The sequence below is a fragment of the Oncorhynchus nerka genome, linkage group LG22 (genome assembly GCF_034236695.1).
Source record: "Oncorhynchus nerka isolate Pitt River linkage group LG22, Oner_Uvic_2.0, whole genome shotgun sequence".
Classification (NCBI taxonomy): Eukaryota; Metazoa; Chordata; class Actinopteri; order Salmoniformes; family Salmonidae; genus Oncorhynchus; species Oncorhynchus nerka.
In genome coordinates this window covers 65,270,470-65,282,793 of record NC_088417.1, presented here as the reverse complement: position 1 = coordinate 65,282,793, position 12,324 = coordinate 65,270,470, and the positions used below count along the sequence as shown (strand labels likewise).

The 12,324-nt window shown below is 45.9% G+C and overlaps 1 protein-coding gene across 1 annotated transcript; it reads right to left on the bottom strand.

Annotated features, from left to right (window-relative positions):
• Positions 1-9,173: 9,173 nt before the first annotated feature.
• On the bottom strand, positions 9,174-12,053 carry nop16 (NOP16 nucleolar protein homolog (yeast)). Its single transcript, XM_029626017.2, has 5 exons — positions 11,859-12,053; positions 10,680-10,788; positions 10,521-10,590; positions 10,089-10,195; positions 9,174-9,919 (listed from the first exon to the last, which is right to left on the bottom strand). Exons 1-5 carry the CDS (start codon positions 11,963-11,965, stop codon positions 9,776-9,778), a joined length of 537 nt encoding a protein of 178 aa, XP_029481877.1. The 5' UTR covers positions 11,966-12,053; the 3' UTR covers positions 9,174-9,775.
• Positions 12,054-12,324: the final 271 nt, after the last annotated feature.

Below are 12,324 nucleotides of genomic sequence, written 5' to 3'. Positions count from 1 at the left end.
AGTTGTGCAGACTCAGGACAAAGCCATCCTCTCTTGGGGAATGCTGCTTTTTAGTTAGCTTTGCGACAGTATCAAAAAGGAATTTGGATTGTTCTTATTTTCCTCAATTAAGTTAGAAAAATAGGATGATCGAGCAGCAGTAAGGGCTCTTCGGTACCGCACGGTACTGTCTTTCCAAGCTAGTCGGAAGACTTCCAGTTTGGTGTGGCGCCATTTCTGTTCCAATTTTCTGGAAGCTTGCTTCAGAGCTCTGGTATTTTCTGTGTACCAGGGAGCTAGTTTCTTATGAGAAATGTTTTTAGTTTTTAGGGGTGTAACTGCATCTAGGGTATTGTGCAAGGTTAAATTGAGTTCCTCAGTTAGGTGGTTAACTGATTTTTGTCCTCTGGCGTCCTTGGGTAGACAGAGGGAATCTGGAAGGACATCAAGGAATCTTTGTGTTGTCTGTGAATTTATAACAAGACTTTTGATGTTCCTTGGTTGGGGTCTGAGCAGATTATTTGTTGCAATTGCAAACGTAATAAAATGGTGGTCCGATAGTCCAGGATTATGAGGAAAAACATTAAGATCCACAACATTTATTCCATGGGACAAAACTAGGTCCAGATTATGACTGTGACAGTGAGTGGGTCCAGAGACATGTTGGACAAAACCCACTGAGTCGATGATGGCTCCGAAAGCTTTTTGGAGTGGGTCTGTGGACTTTTCCATGTGTATATTAAAGTCACCAAAGATTAGAATATTATCTGCTATGACTACAAGGTCCGATAGGAATTCAGGGAACTCAATGAGGAACGCTGTATATGGCCCAGGAGGCCTGTAAACAGTAGCTATAAAAAGTGATTGAGTAGGCTGCATAGATTTCATGACTAGAAGCTCAAAAGACGAAAACGTCATTTTTTTTGTTGGTAAATTGAAATTTGCTATCGTAAATGTTAGCAACACCTCCGCCTTTGCGGGATGCATGGGGGATATGGTCACTAGTGTAGCCAGGAGGTGAGGCCTCATTTAACACAGTAAATTCATCAGGCTTAAGCCATGTTTCAGTCAGGCCAATCACATCAAGATTATGATCAGTGATTAGTTCATTGACTATAATTGCCTGAAGTAAGGGATCTAACATTAAGTAGCCCTATTTTGAGATGTGAGGTATCATGATCTCTTTCAATAATGACAGGAATGGAGGAGGTCTTTATCCTAGTGAGATTGCTAAGGCGAACACCGCCATGTTTAGTTTTGCCCAACCTAGGTCGAGGCACAGACACGGTCTCAATGGTGATAGCTGAGCTGACTACACTGACTGTGCTAGTGGCAGACTCCACTATGCTGGCAGGCTGGCTAACAGCCTGCTGCCTGGCCTGCACCCTATTTCATTGTGGAGCTAGAGGAGTTAGAGCCCTGTCTATGTTGGTAGATAAGATGAGAGCACCCCTCCAGCTAGGATGGAGTCCGTCACTCCTCAGCAGGTCAAACAGGAAGGATATAACTGTTTGTGGGTGAGTCCCAGAAAGAGGGCCAATTATCTACAAATTCTATCTTTTGGGAGGGGCAGAAAACAGTTTTCAGCCAGCGATTGAGTTGTGAGACTCTGCTGTAGAGCTCATCACTCCCCCTAACTGGGAGGGGCCAGAGACAATTCCTCGATGCCGACACATCTTTCTAGCTGATTTACACGCAGAAGCTATGTTGCGCTTGGTGATCTCTGACTGTTTCATCCTAACATCGTTGGTGCCGACGTGGATAACAATATCTCTATACTCTCTACACTCGCCAGTTTTAGCTTTAGCCAGCACCATCTTCAGATTAGCCTTAACGTCGGTAGCCCTGCCCCCTGGTAAACAGTGTATGATCGCTGGATGATTCGTTTTAAGTCTAATACTGCGGGTTGTAACGGTTTGTGGTAGTGCATTTTTCAGCACCATGGACTTGACCTCAGGATTTTATAACATTCCAGTTCACGAAGAGGACAAGAAGTACACAGCCTTTACCACACCGATGGGACTTTATGAGTACAATCGCATGCCACAAGGTCTGTGTAACAGCCCGGCCTCTTTCATGAGATTGATGTTAAGTATATTTGGGGACCTAAAATTCTCAAATCTCATTTGTTACCTAGATGACTTGTTGGTCTTTGCACCCACCGAGGAACAGGCTCTACAGCGACTTGAAGCTGTGTTTAGCCGTCTAAGAGCCAACAATCTCAAACTAGCACCCAAAAAATGCCACTTCCTACGAAAAACAGTGAAATTCCTCAGTCATATCATTAAAGCGGACGGTGTGTCAGTGGATCCTGAGAAGGTGGAGGCCATTGCCAAGATGAGCCAAGCTCAGCTGATGGAGGCAGACGGATGCACTCCCTCTGCTCGGATGCTGAAATCCTTCTTGGGTATGGTATCCGGCACACAGACTAGAATTTCTAGCACTGAAATGGAGTTTGTGTGAGAAATTCAGTCACTGGCTTAAGGGGCATGAGGGTGAAAGGGGCCGCCGTAAGCTGGCTGACAAGTGGAACCCCGAGATTTTCACAGTGACTTCAGTCAATCCACAAACTCACACGTACATAATCCAAGACTGTTACGGCAGAGAGAAAGTGGTTCACAGGAATCTACTGCTGCAGGTGAATTTCTTGCCATTTGAAATTGATGATTCAGTGCACTTCAATGACAGTGATGCTTCAATCAATGTAGATGCAGGAGAGGTCACCCACTCCGGCGATGGACTGGACAGGGAAGACATGGAGGACTCTGGGGAGGAAAGTGCATCCTGGCTGGCGGAGGATTCAAGCGATTACTCCGAGCTCTGGACATCGGATGGAAAGTCAGAGCCAGAAGAACCTTGTTTGCTTGAGGAAAATGACCGGGGAAGCACCTCTGAGATTCTGGAGCTGATTCCTTCAAACCCACCTCTGATCAATGATCTAAGGCCAGAGCCACTGTTAGTCACCATGGCCTCTAGCCCAGTGGCAGGTCGCCCAAGGGCGGGGAGGGTAGTTAAACCAGTCAAGAGACTAATAGTCAATCCACCAGAAGGTGTCAATTTAACATAGTACAGAGAGATGCATACACAGTGTCTCCTCCCTTTCTGCATCCCTTGATTCTCTATGTCCCCTATCCTCCAGGCCGGCTCGGTCCTCCCCTCCCACTCCGTGGCTCGACGACTCATTGCGAGCTCACAGAACAGGGCTCCGGGGCGGAAATGGAGGAAAACTCGCCTCCCTGCGGACCTGGCATCCTTTCACTCCCTCCTCTCTACATTTTCCTCTTCTGTCTCTGCTGCTAAAGCCACTTTCTACCACTCTAAATTCCAAGCATCTGCCTCTAACCCTGGAAGCTCTTTGCCACCTTCTCCTCCCTCCTGAATCCTCCTCCCCCTCCTCCGTCTCTGCAGATGACTTGGTGAACCATTTTGAAAAGAAGGTCGGTGACATCCGATCCTCGTTGTTAAACGACACCGCTGGTTCTGCTCACACTGCCCTACCCTGTGCTCTGACCTCTTTCCTCTCTCTCCAGATGAAATCTGATTTGTTATGCCCAACAACCTGCCCGCTGACCCTATTCCTGGGACCATTTCCGAGACCTTCCCTTACCTCACCTCGCTCATCAACTCATCCCTGACCGCTGGCTTGTCCCTTCTGTCTTCAAGAGAGCGAGAGTTGCACCCCTTCTGAAAAAAAAAAACCTGCACTGATCCCTCCGATGTCAACAATTACAGACCAGTATCCCTTCTTTCTTTTCTCTCCAAAACTCTTGAACGTGCCGTCCTTGGCCAGCTCTCCCGCTATCTCTCTCAGAATGACCTTCTTGATCCAAATCAGTCAGGTTTCAAGACTAGTCATTCAACTGAGACTGTCTTTCTGTATCACGGAGGCCCTCCGCACTGCTAAAGCTAACTGCTCTCATCCTTCTAGACCTATCGGCTTTCGATACTGTGAACCATCAGATCCTCCTCTCCACCCTCTCCGAGTTGGGCATCTCCGGTTGGATTGTTACCTGACAGGTCGCTCCTACCAGGTGGCGTGGCGAGAATCTGTCTCCTCACCACGCGCTACCACTGGCGTCCCCAGGGCTCTGTTCTAGGCCCTCTCCTATTCTCGCTATACACCAAGTCACTTGGCTCTGTCATAACCTCACATGGTCTCTCCTATCATTGCTATGCAGACGACACACAATTAATCTTCTCCTTTCCCCTTCTGAGACCAGGTGGCGAAGGTGCATGTCTGGCAGACATATCAGTGTGGATGACGGATCACCACCTCAAGCTGAACCTCGGCAAGACGGAGCTGCTCTTCCTCCCGGGGAAGGACTGCCCGCCCATGATCCCTCACGGTTGACAACTCCATTGTGTCCTCCTGAGCGCCAAGAACCTTGGCGTGATCCTGACAACACCCTGTCGTTCTCAACTAACATCATTCTTGTAGGTTCATGCTCTACAACATCCGCAGAGTGTTTCACACAGGAAGCAGCGCAGGTCCTAATCCAGGCACTTGTCATCTCCCGTCTGATTACTGCAACTCGCTGTTGGCTGGGCTCCTGCCTGTGCCATTAAACCCCTACAACTCATCCAGAACGCCGAGCCCGTCTGGTGTTCAACCTTCCCAAGTTCTCTCACGTCACCCCGCTCCTCCGCTCTCTCCACTGGCTTCCAGTTGAAGCTCGCATCCGCTACAAGACCATGGTGCTTGCCTACGGAGCTGTGAGGGGAACGGCACCTCAGTACCTCCAGGCTCTGATCAGGCCCTACACCCAAACAAGGGCACTGCGTTCATCCACCTCTGGCCTGCTCGCCTCCCTACCACTGAGGAAGTACAGTTCCCGCGCAGCCCAGTCAAAACTGTTCGCTTGGCCCCCAATGGTGGAACAAACTCCCTCACGACGCCAGGACAGCGGAGTCAATCACCACCTTCCGGAGACACCTGAAACCCCACCTCTTTCAGGAATACCTAGGATAGGATAGAGTAATCCTTCTCACCCCCTTAAAAGATTTAGATGCACTATTGTAAAGTGGCTGTTCCACTGGATGTCTTAAGGTGAACGCACCAATTTGTAAGTCGCTCTGGATAAGAGCGTCTGCTAAATGACTTAAATGTAAATGTAAATGTAGATGATTTAGTACAGGATTATTTTTTTTAAGGCAAGAATGTAGGTATAGTGTAAGAGGCACTATGCATCTAGGGGCAGTTGAAGGCCTGACCAACTTTCACTTGCCCTGAACCCTATGGGTAGCTTTGAGCTGAATTCAGAATTAAGCCTTGAGCTTGGTAGGTTATTTTGTTGTTTTACAAGGTTGGTGAAATTCAGGAGGGGTGAATGTAACAGTTGTTAAAGTACTATGTGAATTTCACCAGGTTCATATATTAATATGTCGTGTTGATTTGTTATGCATGCCTGCATCCTGGGAGAAGGGGAGTGTGTACTTACGTTTTGCCCTACTCAAATCATTTTGATGCACTGAGAGAGGTAGGCACGCTTTTTCTGTCTTCAGAAAAGTTTGATTATTTTAAGTACAAAGTCATACACAGTGTTTTGTTCATGAATAATGATGTATATTTAGAGGTTACTCATAAGTGGATGGTATTGTTATGATGCACTTGTAATTGTACTTTTTAGGATGATATCAACATTCTGAATTCAACATGTGGTTAATAGCTAGCTAAGGTATTAGCAGGCTAGTGTATGTGAACTATGGCTAGCTCCTCGAATGATCCCAGTCCCTCCTATTGTGCATCTGTTGTAGAAAGCGGCAACGATTCTCAGAACATATGTGCTCTACAAATGTTTTATTTCCTTTTGGATGCAGATTGAGTTCTGCTTGATTAAAACTACCTGATCTCCAAAGTCCACGTCTATTGTCTCAATCAACCACACACAACGCAGTTACAGCGGTGCAGTATAGCACCAGGTTACATGCACACACAACGCAGTTACAGCGGTGCAGTATAGCACCAGGTTACATGCACACACAACGCAGTTACAGCGGTGCAGTATAGCACCAGGTTACATGCACACACAACGCAGTTACAGCGGTGCAGTATAGCACCAGGTTACATGCACACACAACGCAGTTACAGCGGTGCAGTATAGCACCAGGTTACATGCACACACAACGCAGTTACAGCGGCAGTATAGCACCAGGTTACATGCACACACAACACAGTTACAGCGGCAGTATAGCACCAGGTTACATGCACACACAACGCAGTTACAGCGGTGCAGTATAGCACCAGGTTACATGCACACACAACGCAGTTACAGCGGTGCAGTATAGCACCAGGTTACATGCACACACAACGCAGTTACAGCGGTGCAGTATAGCACCAGGTTACATGCACACACAACGCAGTTACAGCGGCAGTATAGCACCAGGTTACATGCACACACAAACGCAGTTACAGCGGTGCAGTATAGCACCAGGTTACATGCACACACAACGCAGTTACAGCGGTGCAGTATAGCACCAGGTTACATGCACACACAACGCAGTTACAGCGGTGCAGTATAGCACCAGGTTACATGCACACACAACGCAGTTACAGCGGCAGTATAGCACCAGGTTACATGCACACACAACGCAGTTACAGCGGCAGTATAGCACCAGGTTACATGCACACACAACACAGTTACAGCGGCAGTATAGCACCAGGTTACATGCACACACAACGCAGTTACAGCGGTGCAGTATAGCACCAGGTTACATGCACACACAACGCAGTTACAGCGGTGCAGTATAGCACCAGGTTACATGCACACACACACGCAGTTACAGCGGTGCAGTATAGCACCAGGTTACATGCACACACAACGCAGTTACAGCGGCAGTATAGCACCAGGTTACATGCACACACAACGCAGTTACAGCGGCAGTATAGCACCAGGTTACATGCACACACAACGCAGTTACAGCGGTGCAGTATAGCACCAGGTTACATGCACACACAACGCAGTTACAGCGGTGCAGTATAGCACCAGGTTACATGCACACACAACGCAGTTACAGCGGTGCAGTATAGCACCAGGTTACATGCACACACAACGCAGTTACAGCACCAGGTTACATGCACACACAACGCAGTTACAGCGGTGCAGTATAGCACCAGGTTACATGCACACACAACGCAGTTACAGCGGTGCAGTATAGCACCAGGTTACATGCACACACAACGCAGTTACAGCGGTGCAGTATAGCACCAGGTTACATGCACACACAACGCAGTTACAGCGGTGCAGTATAGCACCAGGTTACATGCACACACAACGCAGTTACAGCGGCAGTATAGCACCAGGTTACATGCACACACAACACAGTTACAGCGGCAGTATAGCACCAGGTTACATGCACACACAACGCAGTTACAGCGGTGCAGTATAGCACCAGGTTACATGCACACACAACACAGTTACAGCGGTGCAGTATAGCACCAGGTTACATGCACACACAACGCAGTTACAGCGGTGCAGTATAGCACCAGGTTACATGCACACACAACGCAGTTACAGCGGCAGTATAGCACCAGGTTACATGCACACACAACGCAGTTACAGCGGCAGTATAGCACCAGGTTACATGCACACACAACGCAGTTACAGCGGTGCAGTATAGCACCAAGTTACATGCACACACAACGCAGTTACAGCGGTGCAGTATAGCACCAAGTTACATGCACACACAACGCAGTTACAGCGGTGCAGTATAGCACCAGGTTACATGCACACACAACGCAGTTACAGCACCAGGTTACATGCACACACAACGCAGTTACAGCGGTGCAGTATAGCACCAGGTTACATGCACACACAACGCAGTTACAGCGGCAGTATAGCACCAGGTTACATGCACACACTACGCAGTTACAGCGGCAGTATAGCACCAGGTTACATGCACACACTACGCAGTTACAGCGGTGCAGTATAGCACCAGGTTACATGCACACACAACGCAGTTACAGCGGCAGTATAGCACCAGGTTACATGCACACACAACGCAGTTACAGCGGCAGTATAGCACCAGGTTACATGCACACACAACGCAGTTACAGCGGTGCAGTATAGCACCAGGTTACATGCACACACCAAAAAATCAAACAATGATCGAAAGACCTGTGTTGCCCTTGTTAATGCAGAGATGATCTACAACTTCTTAATCGTAGCCTCAATTTTGTGCCGCACATTGAATATAGTTGCAGAGTCCCTGTAATCCTAGATTCAGATCATTCAAGCGAGAAAAAAAACCTTACCCAGATAGGCCAGTCGTGTGAGAAACTCGTCATCATGCAAGCGGTCAGACAAATGAAAATGGTCAGTAAAGACAACTTTAAGCTCATCTCTCAATTTAAAACGTGTTAATACTTTGCCCTTTGATAACCAGCGCAGTGAATTCTATGCGTTACAGCAGTATGAGTCAACAGTGGTGGGCCTGGTCGTAAAAGCGTTAATGGTCGAGAACTATATCATTGCATCATGCAGAAAATACGAGCGCCCAGTGGCCTTGCTTTAACAAAGTTAATCATTTTCACTGTAGTGTCCAAAACGTCTTTCAAGCTGTCAGGCATTTCCTTTGCAGCAAGAGCCTCTTGGTGGATGCCGCAGTGTACCCAAGTGGTGTCAGGAGCAACTGCTTGCACGCGCGTTACCCCTCCACTATGTCTCCGTCATATGGCTTTTCTGCCATCAGTACAGATAAACACATCTTGACCAGTCCATTTGATGTCACAAAGCAGTCCAGTACTTTTAAAAATATCCTCTCATGCTGTCCTGGTTTCCAGTGGTTAACAGAAGAGGATGTCTTCCTTAATTGCCCCCCCATAAACGTAACGGACATATACCAGGAGCTGTGCCAGGGCCACCACAACTGTTGACTCATCCAGCTGTAACGCACATAATTCACTGGCTTGTATGCGCAGCAGTAATTGTTTCAAAGCATCTCCTGCCATGTCGAGCAAACGGAATGAGCTGAAGCTACTTTTGGCTACATACGGACCATTAGTAGAATTCCCGTGAGAGCAACGGTTAATGTGATTGATGTTAATTATTTGACTATGCTACCCGTATTTGACATTGTGTGGTTATTCCGCTGAACAGTAGATCGTTTAATTTTATTTTTGGCAGTGAAACGAGGCTACTCAGGCGAGAAAAAACATCGCCCAAATGTATAGCCCCGTTGGAAAATCAAAATAAGACTTTTTTGAAAATGTCAATCACATTTTTATTTTGCGTACCCTCGACAGCATTTTAGGCGTACTCCAGTTTGGGAATAGCCGCCCTAGAGCATGTTCTTCATATTTCTTTATTGTGTTGAGTTGTAATACTTTTACATGCTGCTGCAAGGTTTCTCACTTATTTTTTAAAGTGACATTGTTACAACCTTTTGTACAAGCTTGACAAATGACTATGCTTATACATCTTCCCCCCCAAAAAAATCCAAAGAGGAAATGCATTAATGAAACTTACAAACATATGTTGACATCATTACAAAAGCAGACTTAAATGTTCTTACTGTATATAATTTGTAACTGTATTTTGGGGAAACATACTAGAAGTATGAAGAAGAAAAAATGAGTATTTTATGCATGTTAAATCTTGTCTTGTCTTTTTCTCAAATGTTTACAGTTCTTTAAAATCCCAACTCAACATCTATTCTAAATTAAGAAAGCTTGTGTTTCTGGGTGCACTTTGACCCCCATCTCCTGTTCATCTTCGCCACAGTCACAGAATACTTGCTGAAGAGGAGTGGTTTCTTCCCCCCTTCACATTGAAAGTCTTTTCCCACCACAGACAGCCAGTTATGTGGAAACTGCTTTCCCCCCTTTGAGAGACTCCATGAAGGTGGTGTATTCCTCTGGATGGCAGCGTTTATACTGGTCCACTTTCCTCCTGATCTGTGAGGGAGTGTCCTGGTAATAGTTCTTCTCATCTCTGGCCATAGCCTACAGAAAGAGAAAAATCTTGTCTCACAATGCCCAGAAGAACATACAGTAATTATTGCAATGACCCAAAAGGCAATATACTGCAACTACAATAATACCAGCGCAACCTTTGAAATAGTACTACTGTAAAGAGTTGTCAAGTAAGGTGAAACTCCTCAGCTGTTCTTACCTTGTAGTTCTCGCTGTGTTCCCTGACCATGTACTGCACATACTCGATCAAGTCTGTGGATAAGGTCTTTGTGTCTTTCTCTGGGAGACTGGCCTCAGCCACCAGCTCTGTTGAAAACAAGAAGACACATGAGTTCACATGAACAGATGTTCTGATCAAATGTAATAGGTGAAGCGTTATATATGACTAGTCATATTACTGTCACAGGGAATGTGTATACAGTAGGTGTAATGGTCCTCTGTAGCTCGGTTGGTAGAGCATGCATGGCGCTTGCAACACCAGGATAGTGGGCAGGACCACCCATATGCATTATGTATGCACGCATGACTTAGTCGCTTTGGATAAGAGTGTCTGCTAAATGGCATATTAACATCCTGCTGGGTGAAGAACACAAACATTATGTCAAACAAGAAAATATGATTGGTGCCTTACCATTGAGTACATATGGTTTCCTTACAAGTTTGGGAGCGGGAGCATCTTCAGTTCTCCCCACAGCAGTAATCTGCAGACATATCAATTATAAGTGACTCAATTCGATTAATTAATTATTGAAAGTATAGCATATCACCACGATGGACAGGATATACTCACGGCTGGTGTCTTAATTGGGAGGGCACGGTTTGGGTCAAATGCCAGACCCATGTCTCGCAAGTTTCTTGCCACAGACTTTTTGTCACTCCAGGCATTTCGGATCTGAGGACTTGGAATGAACATTCATTTGTTACACAACTATAGCCATCTACCCATATGATTCTGATAAGTGGGTGAAGTATTGTACATCTGGAGAGTAGCCACCCTTTGCCTTTAACAGCTTTGCACATTCTTGGCATGAAGAAATTACTAATATTTCCCCTGTTTTTTTCTGCCTTCTAGCCATTAAATCTCGTTGAGGAAATCAATGCCGTTGCAGTCTGAACAGAGAATGTTTTGGGTACGAACCGGTCCACAGAGACACAAGAGTATTGGCGGCAGGTAGCCTAGCCACCAGTAACCCAAAGGTCGCTAGTTCAAATACCCGAGCCAACAAGGTGAAAAATCTGATGTGCCCTTGAGTTAGGCACTTAACCCCAATTTCCTCCAGGGGCGCTGTACTACTGTGGTTGACCCTGTAGAACAACACATTTCACTGCACCCATCTGGTAGAAGTAACAAAATATTCCTGGCTGCATACAATGCATTTGGTCAGTAAGATGAAACCATCAATACCAGATCACCATCTGCCAACCTTTGTGCTACCATTAAACAAAATTCCCCTATGATTATTTCATGGAACACTTATCACATAGTCCCAATGTGATATGGCTATGCTTTCCACTGCATGTACACATCTAGCAGACTAAACTCAACGATTTATGATGGAGACTAATGTGGGGGGAATGTTGTTATTCAACTAGGTATGTCAGTTAATAAAAAACGAATTATTATTTACAAAGACGGCCTGCCACGGCCAACCCCGAACGACGATAGATCAATTGTGCGCCGCCATATGGGCCTTCCAATCACGGCCGGATGTGATTCTCCCTGGATTCGAGTAAATCGTGGAGTTTTGTTTAATCAGCTAAACCACTGCAGGACTAGCAAACTGCCATAAAACAAGAAAATAGACTACATACAATAATCCAAATTATAACGATTCGCCTGCTAGTAGTTACCTATCTATATAGTTAGTGCTAGAAAACCTAACGTTAATAGAAACAACCACACAGGATGGATGAGCTAACGTTAGCATTGCTAGCATAGTTTGTTTTTCATCAACAATATTCGACTTACCACTCTATTCTCGGGGTTTCCCTTTTCTTAAACTGCTTTTTAAGTTTCTTTCTGTCTTTACTGTAGTCAAACGTGTTTCCTTTCCTTTTCTTTTTGGCTTTAGGCATTGTTACTTTGCTTTAAAAACGAGCTACCTTCTGATTCTGAACAACGCGTGGAACTGAGCAGGAAGCAAGTGTGGACGCATGTGTTCTAATTCTTCTTCGATGGGGTTTAGCGGCGGTTGACATACAATGTTAATGGTGCATTACCGCCACCAGCTGGACGGGGTATTGAATAATAAAAAATAAAAATAAACACTTTCCGTGAAAGGGGGAAAACGACCTGCAAAAAAGGTTTACTAAATAAAATAACATCATAGTTCTTAAATCACAGTTCACTCCAAAATACATCCTCACACAGCCTCAGGGGCCTGTGATGGGGCTACATTCACAGACAGGATTTATTGCACAGCCTCGGCTGTGAA

Bases quoted from the DNA above. Each gene is read 5' to 3' on its own strand.
- nop16 (XM_029626017.2), bottom strand. From the start codon at position 11,965: ATGCCTAAAGCCAAAAAGAAAAGGAAAGGAAACACGTTTGACTACAGT. The intron at 10,789-11,858 runs GTAAGTCGAATA...GTTCATTCCAAG, and splicing joins GAAACCCCGAGAATAGAGTG to TCCTCAGATCCGAAATGCCT. The intron at 10,196-10,520 runs GTAAGGCACCAA...TGTTTTCAACAG, and splicing joins GAAACCATATGTACTCAATG to AGCTGGTGGCTGAGGCCAGT.